The 15,271-nt window shown below is 45.1% G+C and overlaps 1 protein-coding gene across 3 annotated transcripts in view; it reads left to right on the top strand.

The window, feature by feature from the left end:
• TLN2 (talin 2) overlaps nucleotides 1–15,271 on the top strand; it is a 477,844-nt gene that overhangs the window by 415,750 nt on the left and 46,823 nt on the right. For all 3 annotated transcript variants that reach the window (XM_082253081.1, XM_082253079.1, XM_082253080.1), the window contains one exon: nucleotides 10,589–10,759. In XM_082253081.1, the coding sequence (XP_082109207.1) occupies nucleotides 10,589–10,759 (171 nt within the window). The remainder of the gene's footprint in view (nucleotides 1–10,588; nucleotides 10,760–15,271) is intronic.

Here is a 15,271-nt window from a genome sequence, read left to right on the forward strand (position 1 = left end):
TATCAAACAGACATAATGACAGACAAAAAATCATAAAATACAATATAAAAATGTGCCATGATGGCGAACATCACAGTATCAACATGTAGTCACAGCCTTATTTGTGTGGGTGGACTCCCCAAGAGGTTGCTGCCGGCCTGGGCAACCCTAGCCGATATGCAAACCTCTAGTGTATCCGACTTCCACTACCCGACATGTTTCGCGGTGTGAACCGCTTCCTCAGGGGTATAAGGAATTAACAGTGACCAACTAAAGAGGTGACAGGAGAAAACAAACATTAGCATCATAGTTATACAGTTCGTACTTTAATATCATATGATTGAGTTGTTGCGAATATCGGTATGTGTCAAGAATGGAGCATTGGGCCGTGGCCCCTCCACCTTCTGACACTTGCACGTCATATATTCGATCATAGTTACCACGATTACTTACATAAATAACAGGAAAATTTATTTACACTGACATGCAGGCCGGAGCTCATGCGATATTCCCAGGTGATGAGACTGATGTATCACAAGCATCCAAGATACACGTGCTGGGTGCCAACTAATGTCCCCCAGGCGGGCATGGACGACCACATGTAGAAGGCAGCTTTGCCTAGAATTGTAGAGAGTATATTCTATACTAGTGAATCAATGCAATAGATGCCAATGGATACTAGTAAGTATTTCATACATAAACCAGATATAGTGCTTAAGATAGACATATGTCCACCCATTAGATAGTTATCATTATTGTCATGGGTAACTAAAGAACTTTATGATGGTTGATGAAAATAGTAACAGTATATAATGTCTTGATACCTACCAAAATAAAGGCTAGCAGGTAGCACACTGGTCAGACGATGGATATGGCGGTGTTGCGTACATAGGGAGCGATAGGATATCTATAAGGGAATTGTCCCGTTGTATTCGGGTCTCCAAATGATCCCCTGGATATCTGTGGAGGTATATGTATAGTTGATATAAAATATAAAAAATATAGAAGAGGTGCTTGACACAACCAGGCCAATGTTCCTCAGTAGCAGAAAGCCCGAACCCACATGGTTACCCAAAGAGTCAGACATATACAAGATGGGTAAAGACAGGGGTCCGTAGTATGTGACACCCTGTGCTGGGTCCCAAAGCCATACAAGTACAGCGTGGTAGACGCCATTACCTCTCCTAGTCCGCGTGTCCAGCCTCCATCGTCTACTTACTACGGAACCCTGTCTTTACCCATCTTGTATATGTCTGACTCTTTGGGTAACCATGTGGGTTCGGGCTTTCTGCTACTGAGGAACATTGGCCTGGTTGTGTCAAGCACCTCTTCTATATATTTTATATCAACTATACATATACCTCCACAGATATCCAGGGGATCATTTGGAGACCCGAATACAACGGGACAATTCCCTTATAGATATCCTATCGCTCCCTATGTACGCAACACCGCCATATCCATCGTCTGACCAGTGTGCTACCTGCTAGCCTTTATTTTGGTAGGTATCAAGACATTATATACTGTTACTATTTTCATCAACCATCATAAAGTTCTTTAGTTACCCATGACAATAATAACTATCTAATGGGTGGACATATGTCTATCTTAAGCACTATATCTGGTTTATGTATGAAATACTTACTAGTATCCATTGGCATCTATTGCATTGATTCACTAGTATAGAATATACTCTCTACAATTCTAGGCAAAGCTGCCTTCTACATGTGGTCGTCCATGCCCGCCTGGGGGACATTAGTTGGCACCCAGCACGTGTATCTTGGATGCTTGTGATACATCAGTCTCATCACCTGGGAATATCGCATGAGCTCCGGCCTGCATGTCAGTGTAAATAAATTTTCCTGTTATTTATGTAAGTAATCGTGGTAACTATGATCGAATATATGACGTGCAAGTGTCAGAAGGTGGAGGGGCCACGGCCCAATGCTCCATTCTTGACACATACCGATATTCACAACAACTCAATCATATGATATTAAAGTACGAACTGTATAACTATGATGCTAATGTTTGTTTTCTCCTGTCACCTCTTTAGTTGGTCACTGTTAATTCCTTATACCCATGAGGAAGCGGTTCACACCGCGAAACATGTCGGGTAGTGGAAGTCGGATACACTAGAGGTTTGCATATCGGCTAGGGTTGCCCAGGCCGGCAGCAACCTCTTGGGGAGTCCACCCACACAAATAAGGCTGTGACTACATGTTGATACTGTGATGTTCGCCATCATGGCACATTTTTATATTGTATTTTATGATTTTTTGTCTGTCGTTATGTCTGTTTGATATATGATCATACATCCCACTGTTGGGATTATTTATATACAATAAAGCTATATTTTTAAGAAAATAATAGATCACACAATTTCTGGTGTCATATTGGTTATGTTAAAACGGTAAAATCCCAACCTATGCCCCAACATTCGATACTTCTGTGTACTCAATTAGGGATGTGGTACCTCACGACAAAATTCACTATTCTAATGAGCTAATTTTGTTGTTTTAAAGGGCCAGTGTAATTTTTTTGCACTTTGCTAATATGGAGTCCCCGGATAGCAAATTCCTCACAGACCTTGGTGGTTCAGATACTCCTGATCCCACTTCCTTAGCCTCTTTATCCGCTGCACTTGCGACTTTAGCGTCAAAAGTTGATCTACTGATGTCTGACCGAGTTACAAAGAAACAGCCTATGCCCTCTCAGTCTTCTGACTCAGAGCCTGAATTGGTTGCCACAGGTGACGTCCCCCTTGAGGGGTCCCGTTTTCTCAGTCAGATGTGGAGGAGGAGGATTCTTCCTCTTGGATAGCACCTTACCACGCTGTGGTAGACGCACTTATTACCTCCGTTAAGGAGACTTTAAATCTTGATGATAAGCCCTCCATTGCAGGTAAGCGGGTTTCCTTCGGGACCCGCAAGGCCCTGAAGTCGGGTCAGGTTTTTCCTTGTCCCGAGGAGTTTCAGGAAATGGTAAATGACCAATGGCGTCGCATTAAGCAGACGCTGGTAGTACCAAAGAGATTTAAGTACCGTTATCCCTTTGTGCATTCGGTTGATACTCGCTGGACTGTGGTTCCTAAAGTGGACCACACTGTTTCCAGACTGAATAAATTCACCTTGATGCCCGTGGAAGACTCCCCGGTGTTCAAGGACCCGGCAGACAGATGAGTGGAAACGCTTTCCCGCCATGTAAATGGTGGCGGGTTTCCTGCTGAAACCGGTGTTCGCCTCAGTGATGGTCGCACTCTGGTAGCAGACACGGTTTCTGCTGCTGTGATGGACATGTTGGATCAAATGGCACAGGCCTTGATGTACCTGTGTGACGCGGCTTTGGATGAGGCTCCTTTGGTCGCACGTTTATCTGCGGTCGGGATTGCAATCCGCCGCATTATTTGGCTGAAAAGCTGGCCTGCCGACCACACTTCTAAGACAGTGTCTGACATTCCTTATGCGGGGGATCGTCTTTTTGGTGACTCTCTGGATGAGCTGATCAAGGGGCTTACTGGGGGTAAGAGTACTCTCTTGCCTCAAGTCTTGAAAGGTAAATCTCCCTACGCTTCCCTCCTTTAAGACTAACCGGGGGTCTTATCGTGCCTTTGGGGCACAGGAAAAGGATAAGTCCTTCAAGGCCTCCAGTGGTCACAAGAAATTTTGGGCGGGTAAGCCCAAAACGGGTCAAGCTGGGCAGGCAACCCAGTCCACCCCTTCCTGAAGGGACGCCCTCATCCGTATCAGGTGTGGGGGGACGTCTGCGTTGTTTTCTCGGGCCCTGGCTGTCCGACATTCAGGACAGGTGGGTTCGCGAGCTCATTCGTTCAGGGTACAAGATCGAGTTCCGATCTCGCCCCGCAGACAGATTCTTTCCATCAAATCTCCATCTGACTACCGATCGTTTCCGGGATCTACGAGTGGTTCAAAATCTTCTCGCCCAAGGGGTCATCGTGACGGTCCCTCCGCGGGACAGGTTTCAGGGGTTTTACTCCAATCTGTTCACAGCGCCCAGAAAAGAGGGCAAGGTGCGTCCAATTTTGGACCCAAGTTACTGAACCGCTTTGTGCGGGTACAAAAGTTCCAGATGGAATCCATCCGGTCGGTGGTGGCATCTCGGAGTCCAGGGGAATTCATGGCCTCCAATGACCTAAAAGATGCATATCTGCACATCCCTTTTTACGAGGGTCATCAGCTGTATCTCTGCTTGCAATCGCAGAGGAGCATTACCAGTTTGTGGCGTTGCCCTTCGGTCTCGCTTCGGCTCCAAAGGGTGTTCACCAAGGTTTTGGCGCCTGTGTTGGCTCTGCTACGGGGCAGAGATCCTTACCAGGTGGGACAGGCATCCTCAGTCTTGGACAGAAGCATTTCTCTAAGCCTCCAGGTGAGATTGGATCTTTTATGGTGGCTCCAGTCACCGATTCTGACACAAGACAAGTCCTTACGGCCGTTATTGTGGACGGGGCTCTCCACGGATGCCAGCCTGTTGGGCTGGGGTGGAGTTCTGGGCATGATTTGTGCCTAGGGGGACATGGTCGGGGGAGAAGTTCTCCCTACCGATAAATGTCCTGGAGCTCTGGGCAATCAAGCTCTGTTTGTTCCGTTGGTCGGCTCAGATTCAAGGCTGCCCTGTACGAGTGCAGATGGACAACGCCACAGCGGTGGCATACATCAATCATCAGAGGGGCACCAGGAGTGCCCGGGCAGCCAGGGAAGTGGCCGAGATTCTGTCTTGGGTATCTGAGTCACCAGACTCTGGACCAGGGGGAATGGTCCTTACACCCGGAGGTGTTTCTCATTCTGTGTATCCGGTAGGGGTCTCCGGACGTGGATCTGTTCGCATCCCGTCTCAACAAAAAAGTGGAAAGGTTTGTGGCTCGAGCTCGCGATCCTCTGGCGGACGCCTCGGACGCGTTAGTGGTGCCGTGGCATCGGTATCAGCTGATATATGCCTTTCCTCCGATTCAAATGTTGTCCAGGTTCCTCCACAATTTAGCCTCGGAATGGATGCTGGTGATTCTGGTAGCTCCAGACTGGCCGCGTCGGTCTTGGTACGGGGACATTATGCAGATGGTTGTCGAACCTCCCTGGCGGCTTCCACTAAGAAACGATCTTCTGTCTCAGGGACCGATCTTCCATCCTGCTTTACAGTCGCTGGCTTTGACGGCTTGGCTGTTGAAAGCCAAGTCTTGTGAGACAGGGGTACCCCGTCGGCTGCTATTCCTAGCTTGCTAAAAGCTAGAAAAGCTTCCTGCAGGGCATATTTTGCCTGGTGTGAGTCACAAGGTCTTCACCCCCGCTCCTTTTCATTGGCGAGGGTTTTGGCCTTCCTACAGACTAAGGTGGATCAGCGCCTGGCGCTGACCACGATCATAGGGCAATTGTTGGCCTTGGCCATTTTTTTCAGCGCCCTTTGGCAACTAATTCTTTGATTTGCACCTTTATTCAGGGGGTGCGTTATCTGGCTCCCCCGAGGAAGGCTCTCTTACCTCCCTGGGACCTGAATCTGGTTCTGTCTGTTTTACAACGACCTCCCTTTGAGAACATCAGAGAGATCCCTCTGCCTGTGTTGTCACAGAAAGTTGCCTTTCTAGTGGCAAACACATGCTCGCAGAGTGTCTGAGTTGGCGGCTCTATCTTGCCGCTCCCCCTATCTGGTTGTTCATAGGGATAAAGTGATCCTGCGATCAAATTAGTCTTTTCTTCCTAAGGTGGTTTCAGCCTTCCACCTCAATGAGGATATTGTGTTGCCTTCGCTTTGTGGAAAGCCTAAGCATCCAAAGGAATTTGCCTTGCATTCCTTGGACGTGGTTTGGGCGATCAAGGTTTACCTTTCCGCCACGGACTCTTTACGGAAGTCGGATTGTCTGTTTGTCCTTCCTGAAGGACCTCGGAAGGGTACAGCGGCGTCTGCGGCAACCATTTCCAAATGGATCAGACAGACGATTGTGCAGGCCTATTCGATTAAGGGTCGGGTTCCTCCCTTCCCTGTTAAGGCGCACTCCACTAGAGCGGTTAGTGCGTCTTGGGCTTTTCGCCACCAGGCGTCGGTGGCTCAGATGTGCAAAGCGCGCGACATGTACACACCTTTTCTAAGTTTTACAAACTTGATGTGTTTGCATCCTCGGATGCTTCTTTTGGCCGCAAGGTTTTGAGTGCGGCAGTGGTTTAAAGAGACATGCTATTTTTTTTTAATGTCTCTTAGTCATGGGGTTTATTATATTTTTTAACTGGGTTAGCTCTTGTTGAGCTTTACTTACCCCACTGGTTCAGTTCAGTTTTTTTCTCTGACCTGGGTGCTGCATTGCCTATTTTAAGGTTGCGTTTTCCCACCCATCACATCTACATTGCTTTGGGACGTCCCAATCGTGAAGACTGTATGAATGGGCGGCGACTGTCAGAGGACATAAGAGAAAATAAAATTTTTGTAAAATCTTAACGTAAAATTCTTTTCTCTGAGTCCTCTGACAGTCGCCGCCCCCGCCCCTGCCCCTCTCTTTGGGGTTGACGGTTTTTCATGGACTGCTTGCTACATAACTGGATTAGAGTGGTACTGGCTGGAGGATATTGGCCAGAGGGACGGTCCCCTGTGGGTGTGTCTATATGTTAATGTTTGTTGTATTAACAAAATTACTGCCTAGCTTGCTCCTACGGAGAAGGCCAATACCCCAATCGTGAAGACTGTATGAATGGGCGGCGACTGTCAGAGGATGTAAGAGAAAATAATTTTACGGTAAGATTTTACAAAAATTCTATTTTTTCCACCATCCTACTGCTCCCCCTTTAGCTGCAGAGGCAGCAATCAGGGTCATACACATGCTGTGGCTGCACCAGAAAGTATACCCCCAGATGAATGGGGCCATGCTGCAATTGCATGCATTCCATGCGGTTGTGGTGCAATTGTGCTGCATTTAAGGGGCTAAAAAAGGCAGTTAGGAGGCAACATTATTGCCTCTTCACTGCCTGTCAAATGCTTCTGGAAAGCAATCCGAGCACGGGCATGATAGTCTTTACTGCTATAGTGAACGAGCCCTCAAAAACCAGTACAGAATTAAAGGTCAGGATTAAAAGTAACATATGTACATACATAGACGTATGCATATAAACATACATACTTGGACACACTTACATGCAAACACACACATACTTTATAGCCTTTTTAAAAACTACAGTTCTGTACTTGCACTCACACTGCTGGGAGCTGCACTGTAGGGGGAGGCAGAGAAGACGTCTCCCCCTTCCACTGCTCTGCACATGACTGTCCTGCTTACACTTAAGTAACGTGGGTCGAAATTTCGGTCGGTTCAGCAGCTATCAGGTGAATTTCGATCCATGTATGGGCACCCTGGTCTACCGAGCTGTACAACCAGCCTATTGGATTTTTCCCTGATTAATCAGTGCTGCTAGCTATAGCCAGTAACACTCATTGTATTCTGAGGGTGGGGAAGGCTCTCTGTCGTTGGAACACAATCTGTTTTTTTTTTTTTTTTTTTTTTTTTCGTTTACCCTGCTGGTTGAACAAAAAAAAAAAAAAAAATGAATGTATGGGCTGCACCTAAAGCTCCCGCTGTGCTGATGTACAGTTTAGCAAGCAGTGAGAGATCTATCACAGCCTTTCTCAACCAGGATGCTGCAGAACCCCTGATGAGCTCAGGTGGCACTGGAGTCGAGAGAGGTTGGTATAGACTATAAACCAACCTTTGTCTCCTAGTACCATCAAGGCCCAGGTATCTGCCCTTTCTATTCTGCTCTAAAGACCTTTGACTTCCCACTCCCTCATAAGATCTTTGTGCAGGTGGTCTTCTGTGTGATTTCCCCACCCCCCCCCCCATTTAATCCCCTTTTGACTCCACTGAATATGAATCTATTTTCTTTCTGCGCTTCAGAAGCCCCCATTTCACATTACTCTCTCCTCTCTGACCCACAATGTTGTTTTTCTTGTGGCCATCACCTTGTCTAGGTGAGTGTCTAAGCCAGTGTCTTTATCCTGCAAGGAAGCCTTTTTGGTCCTGCTCAAGGACAATGTGGTGTTAAGGCCCTTTCTTCTCAAGGTTGCCTTTGCTTTCCTTAACCGGTTGCCGACCGCCGCACGACTATATACTGCGGCGGTCAGCCCCGGCCAGGCAGAGTGACGTATCGATACGTCACTCGCCTGTCACTGACTTGCGAGCCTATTGCGGGCGGGCGCGCGCCCGCCGCGGCTCGTTCACAGACAAGTCAGTGCGTGTGTCCGGCGGACTCGATGTCCGCCGGTCACACTACGATCGCTCCTGTGAAGGGAGAAAGGCGGAGCGGCTTATGTAAACAAGCCGCCCGTCATTCTCCCTGGTGAAGATCTGACAGTTCTACTATGTAGAACCGTTGATCTTTGCTTTTACACCAATAGCCATGTCCCTGCACAGTTAGAAACACGCCCCTAAGACACACTTAACCCCTCCCTGTCCAATAAAGTTAACCCCTTCCCTGCCAGTGTCATTTTTGCAGTAACAGTGCATATATATATATATAGCACTGATTACTGCAGTAATGTCACTGGTACCCCCAAAAGTGTCAAAAATTTCAGTCAACGGTCTGATCTGTCCGCCGCAATGTCGCAGTACCGCAAACAAAATCGCAGATCGCCGCCATTACTCGTTAAAAAAAAAAAAAACACCAAAAATGACAAAAATCTTTCCCTTTGTTAGTAAACGCGATAACTTTTGCGCAAACCAATCAAAATACGCTTTTTGCGATTTTTTTTTTTTTTACCAAACATATGTAGCGTAAAACAATTTGGCCGAAAATGTTAAAAAATTTAGATTTTTACATTTTTTTTGGCCTTGTATTTTTGTCCATGTGATTCAAAGATATACAAAGACTAGCCAGACAGCAGTGAGCCTGATTACCTGACGTTTCTCTAATGCAGTTAAGCAACACTGCTAAGTCACCTTCCTGTCCCCAGTCAATGTGTGGCCAGTAAAGGAGCAGCAAAAGACTGATGGATTGTTCTCGGTTTTCTTCTTGTCACCATGGTCCTTGATAGCACATGTGCATGTGGATAACCTTATTGGCCCTTAGTGCAGCCCTCCCTCCCTCTCCTAGTTTGAGTCTGCTACCGCAGCTCCATAGAGTGGGATCTAGCTGTTAAAGGGACAGTCGGGTCTTGCTAATATTACCAGCAGAGTGGTTGCAATAGACTTGCAACCAAATGTGTAAGAACAGTATATTTAATAAGCCCTCCCCCAAAAAAACAGAAACAAAAATCACCGTAAAGTCCTTTTCTTGGAGTCCACTGAAGGATACAGAAAATCTTAAACATTTGTGGTAAACTGTCCCCTACAGGAGGATTGGATGCTAGCATACGAAAAAAAAAAAAAAAACTGTAGGCCAGGCCTAGGTATAAGCCCTCTCACCATCAAATTGCTAGGAGACTTCAAGAGAAGGATTTATTGACTAGTACAAGAACCCTATTTTTTTTTTTTTTTTTATATAACACGTCATACTTACCTGCTCTGTGCAATGGTTTTGCACAGAGTCGTCCTCTTCTCGGCTCCCTCGAATCACTCCTGGCCCCTCCCCACCGAGTGCAAGCTACTTCTATTGGGGCACTTGTGCATTGTCCCTCCCAAGCTTTGCTCTTGAGCTCTGCTCCCTACTGCCTTGTCACTGGCTGTGATTGACAGACTGAGGTTGATTTACTATAAGGCCCCTTTCACACTTGTGCGACCTAAAAGTTGGGCGATTTTGCTGTGACTTGAAGCAATGCCTATGTAATCTTGAAGTCTCTGGACCTCAAATCGCATCAGTCAGACCAAAGTAGTGCAGGAATTACTCTGAAGTCGTTGGGACTTGAAGCCGCACAGATATGAATGGAACTCATTGGAAATAATGGAGTACGACTTTCCAAGTCGCAGGACAAGTCGCACAAGTATAAAAGTTGCCTTACTGGAGAGTGCAAAAATCGGTGCAGTTCTGCAAAGAAACCAATCAGCTTCCAGGTTTTTTTTTTTTTGTCAACGGTTAATTGAACAAGCTGAAGTTGGAAGCTAATTGGCTACCATGCACAGCTGCACCAGATTTTGCACTCTCCAGGTTTAGAAAATCAACCTCACTGTCTCTCAACCAATGAGGAGTGAGAGGGCCAGAAGAGGAGCTGCTGTAAAGCACATCTCTGGATTGAGATTGGCCTCAGGTGAATATAAGAGAAGGGAGGGTGGGGTTAAGCGGTATACTGCAGATTTTTATCTTCGTGCATAGAATGCATGGAAAAAAAAACTTCATCCTTTAGAATTTTAACTTCCTTATCAACACTTAGTTACCTATAACCACTTCCATTTAAGTCCTTTCTTTCCATCTATTCTTTGGTGTTAATTTTAGCTGACTTTTTAATATTTATATGTGAAGTTTTCTGTTGTTTTTTTTTTTTTTTTTTAAATTTTCCTAGCGTTCCATTAAAAAAATACTCCTCACTTACATAATTACCATTTGTTAAAAAAAAAAACTGCTTATGTCCATAAGGGTTATTCAGCTGAAGTATGGATTGTCATCTTTTTTTCCGAATGTAATATGACTTTTATTTATCTGCATGGACATGTTCACTCATTTGAGCACATTCTTTGTTTACACAGGTCACTCAACTTGCTCGCTACTTTGAACCTCTGATCCAAGCTGCTGTTGGTCTAGTTTCTAAAATTCTTGACCATCAACAGCAGATGACTGTTCTAGATCAAACCAAGACACTTGCAGAGTCTGCATTACAGATGCTCTACGCTGCTAAGGAAGGTGGAGGTAATCCAAAGGTATGGATTATTGTGCATCAATATAAACTATACTGCTCCTGCTTTGTGTACATAAATCAGTAATGAGTTTCAATACAATGAAAATCAGTGATTTATGAAACAGAATAAAATGAAATAGAAGTGACGCTGCACACTATAAGTGTCAGGATACCAAACAATTAAATTTGCAATAAAAATATAGATGCACTGTCCCTTTAAATCATATCTCTCAATTTAACATAAATATATACTACCCCTCTAAGCTACATTGCACTCAGTATAACACACATAATAACACTATACAGTGGTACCAGGACAAGACAAATGGTGCAGTAATTAGTCCTCAATGACAACTACATTAATATTGTCACACATTTTTCTATCAGGTGAAGCACAAGTGGCAGCAATCCTTGATGCAATTTCATTGTTCCGTCATCACAGATAAATTGCTACCTATTTACTGGCAAAATAAACCCCAAAACTTTAGAGGTAATCGGTACTTGGATGTGGGATAAAACCCAATGAACAGCCTTGTCACCATTCACTAAGAAACGCCAAATCCTCAATTTCCCTGCTTCATATGTCAGAGAAATAACAGGCTCACATCGCACAATATCCGATTTGAGGGAAAAGTGGAGGAACCATATTGCATTGCCTTTTGTCAAATTGTATTCAACTCAGTTGTACTTACAAGGGATGAAAAAAAGCTTTTAAATTCCGGCGGTGTTTGATCGCTTAGTTCTCAATGCAGAGGCACCAGGGGACATATGCAGCATCGGACCGATGCTGCATCCACCTAAGTAAGTATAAATGGACAATGACCCCAAACCCCATACTTCTCTTTTAATCTGCAGCCGCTGTAATTATCTGAAAATGCAATATGGCTACCTGGAGTTGTTCTGTACACAGAATATGTACTGACCACACCCCAGAAACATAATTTCCTGCTTGTGTGATTGGCTCACTGATTTTCCCAGAAGTCTGCACTAATATACAAGTTAGATTATTAGCATCCCTTGCAAAAAAATGAAATTTTTCGTGATATACTCCCAATAGGAACATGTCTAAAGGAATGCAAGCTCAGCAGATTTCCTCATTAGTGTTCTGCACGTGGCACAGCTGATAGATAATTATGAAACCACTCCCATTAGATTATTTTCCCACAGGGGCACAGAGAAACACACATTCTTCAGAATAACAAAAGGTAGGAATCTGAAACAAAGGTTGTTATAATCCTTGCAATGTACATAGATCACCCAGAGGGGAATGTTTTTTTCTCAACAAAAGTGGAGTTACGCTTTAAAATAATTTAAATATATATATATACCTTAGATTGTAAGCTCCTTGAGGGCAGGGACTGATGTGAATGTACAATGTATATGTAATGCGCTGCGTATATTGACAGCGCTATATAAGTACCTGAAATGATATATAACAGAAATACTGCCATCTAGTGGCCAAATTACTAATCACAATGAAAAATAACATCCTGAATGCATAGGGATTCCTCTCACCTCCAATATTCTTACAAAAAAAATTGAATACGCTATAAAAACCAACAATTCAATTAATGCACAAAACCATTATTCATTACATAATTATATACTACATAATATACATAATAATAAAACTTCCACACTAAAGAAATAAAATAATCTATTAAAGTGTTACTAAACCCACAACAGTGAAATCAGTGTGTATATGCAGTAAAGCATGCTTGTTATACTCACTGTGGAACCTAAGGGGTTAATACTCTGCATTGTTTCAAAAGGCTGTTTGATCCTGTATGCACAGATCCTCCTCTGATTGTATTGCCCCCAGAACATGTCCGGATTAGACAGAGTAAATGCAATCAGGCTGCACATATTCCGTTTAGTGTGTATTGCCAGTGTGTTTTTTCTTCTTGGAAGAGTGCATGTGATCAGCACAGGGCCAATCAGCACTGTCCAGACAGAGGGCCAGAGGTTCTGCATTATGATAGAACAGCCAGTGCAGTATGAAAACTTCTTCTACAAGCTTAACCAGGAACTGATAGAAGTCACAAGACTGCTATATACTGCTAATGAGAAAAGGTATTTAGCAGTTTATATTTACTAAAATAATTGCATTTCCATATACTGTGGGAGACCAGATCTAGTGAATGCAGGGTTCTGAGTTTAGTAACACTTTAGCCCCGGTTCACACTTCTGCGAGTGCCGGATTCGCATGTAATGTCGGAGCGCACTGCTCCGACATTACATGCGATCAGCTGTGCGGTGCGAGTTTAGCCATACAGTTTGTATGGCTAAATTCGCATCGCACCCGGAGCAAACACGCACAGGAGGCATTTTTGCAGCCGCATCAGGATCTGATCGCACAGCGGTTCACACTTGTGCGATCCGATCCTGTGCGAACTGCACGATCGCACTGCGATATGCGATCAAACTGGGGGTGTCGTTAAGATTACATTGACACCCCCAGCGTATCGCATATGGCAGTGTGAACTGCCGGGGGTGCGTGTGCGATGCGGGAACAGGCTGCGAATTCGCAGCCTTCCCGCATCGCATAAATGTGAACCGAGCCTTAAACAACATTTTAGGACCAGAAATAAAAGCAGAAAAAGCAAAGTGGTGCTATATTATTGCCATAACTAACTGGAGAGCATAAAAAATCCAAAAATATAAATTCTTACTAATAAAACAGTTAGGATTCCATTCTATGTTCAAGCCCCAGGGATGGTATGTCCTCAGTTCATTTATCCACCAGGTTTCTAATTGTAAGATCCCTCTCTTGATCTTACTACCCCTCCAATGTGAAGAATATTTATCCCAATAACCTTAATTCCAGAGAGCTCTTTCTTGTGGTGCAGGCACAATGTCTGGACAAATTATGCACCTTAAAGCCCTTTTTAATGTTGGCTATGTATTCTCCAATTCTTGTTTGTAGAGCCCTTGTGGTCCTACCAACATACTTATGCAGGCCACACGATCACTGAAGGAGATACACAACAACTCCTATTATTAGATTACTCATAACTCATAGAAGTAACATTGGAGGCGAAGGACCTTGTACATTGAACAATCTGTAAAAAGTGTAAGGGTCAGTGGTGCTTCTCCTTAGGCAGCGCCACTTTTTACATTACCTTCTATAACCTAGGTTATATTTATAGGGAGGCAACAGCCTTTTCATCATCCTTAGCGTGGAATTTTTCTCTTTTTTACATTGAATGATCTGTTTGCCACACTTACAAACTGCACATCTCCTACATGGAAAAAACATGGACAATCCTTCAAATAAGTTAACTTTTTGGTTGTTCTAAAAGATTAGGGGAAATGTTGTCTCTAAGGGACAGCGTTTTCTTCTAGATGACCATAGGATTGCCTGGGAGATGGAGACTGATATACTTATTTCTCTTTCGTTTATCGACAGACAGCGCTCCATAAATCATAACTATTGGGTTATATTGCCTCCACCAGGAGTATGACTAGGCAGAACAAAAAACACCTGGCTACGCCCATGGGCCATCCTCAGCTTGGTATATAACCTCCCCTCTGCTCTGGGTAATCAGTTTTAATCTGTCTAGTCAAGAGTAAGGACTTGGGCTCCCGGCTGGGATCTCCGGCCCTAGCAATTTTTTTCTCCTTCCTTCCATCTTTTTTGTTTTTTCTCTCGGGAGATCTGCAATCAACTGCTGGGCTGGCGACGGGCTAGATAAACTAGATCCAATTGTCCCCCCAGCCCAGCCAGTGACCGCGTGCAGCTTGCTGCTACTCTCTAGGTCAGCCGTGACATAGCCTCACAATTAGAGGTCGGCCTGCGAATTAAATGTCTCGCAGGGTCACATATGACCAGGCTTGTGTCTGAGTCGCAGAGGTCCCTTGACGGACAACTCCCCTACTTCGGTGGTGAGGATTCTGTCTGGATTGTTACCCACACCATAGAAGGGTAAGTACAGTCCCCCCCCTCTCCCCTTTTTTAGCATTTTATTTGGGGGGTAGATGCGGGTTACCTCCAGGGAGGGTCGGACCTGCCTGCAGGTTCCCTGCCACCATCCTTTAAAATCCCTCAGTGATCTGGGCTTCCCCCACTCCCTTTCCCCCCTGTTTTGACTTGGAGTCTGGTGGGGGTCCCATGGCATAGGATGCAGTGGAGACCCATGGGGTCTCCCCTGCTATCCCCACTCTGTAAGGGTCCTGGGATAGTCCTGCCCTGGTATTCTGGAGGGGTCCCAGTGTAGGAGACCCCTAGGTGCATGCCCCACTGTTTGCAGTGTGGGTATAGTGCAGGAGAGGTCCCAGTGCAGAGTGCTCAGCAGTGTCTCCCCTAATGTGTGTCCTACCTTCAGGAGGGATCCCTTGCAGACTATGCAGAATTGCAAAGGGCACAAGAAAGATCCTGGCAGCATGCTGTAGCTGATGGCGGCCATTTTCCCTTAGTCTGGCTGGTCCCTGGTTGGCGGCCATGTTTGTGTAGCCCAATGATGTCATGGGGGGGCCATTTTCCCTTAGTCTGGCTGGTCTCCAGCTCTCGCCCATGTTTGTGTAGCGCCATGAT

The sequence above is a fragment of the Pelophylax lessonae genome (assembly GCF_965119305.1).
Source record: "Pelophylax lessonae genome assembly, chromosome: 4".
In the NCBI taxonomy this organism is placed as follows: Eukaryota; Metazoa; Chordata; class Amphibia; order Anura; family Ranidae; genus Pelophylax; species Pelophylax lessonae.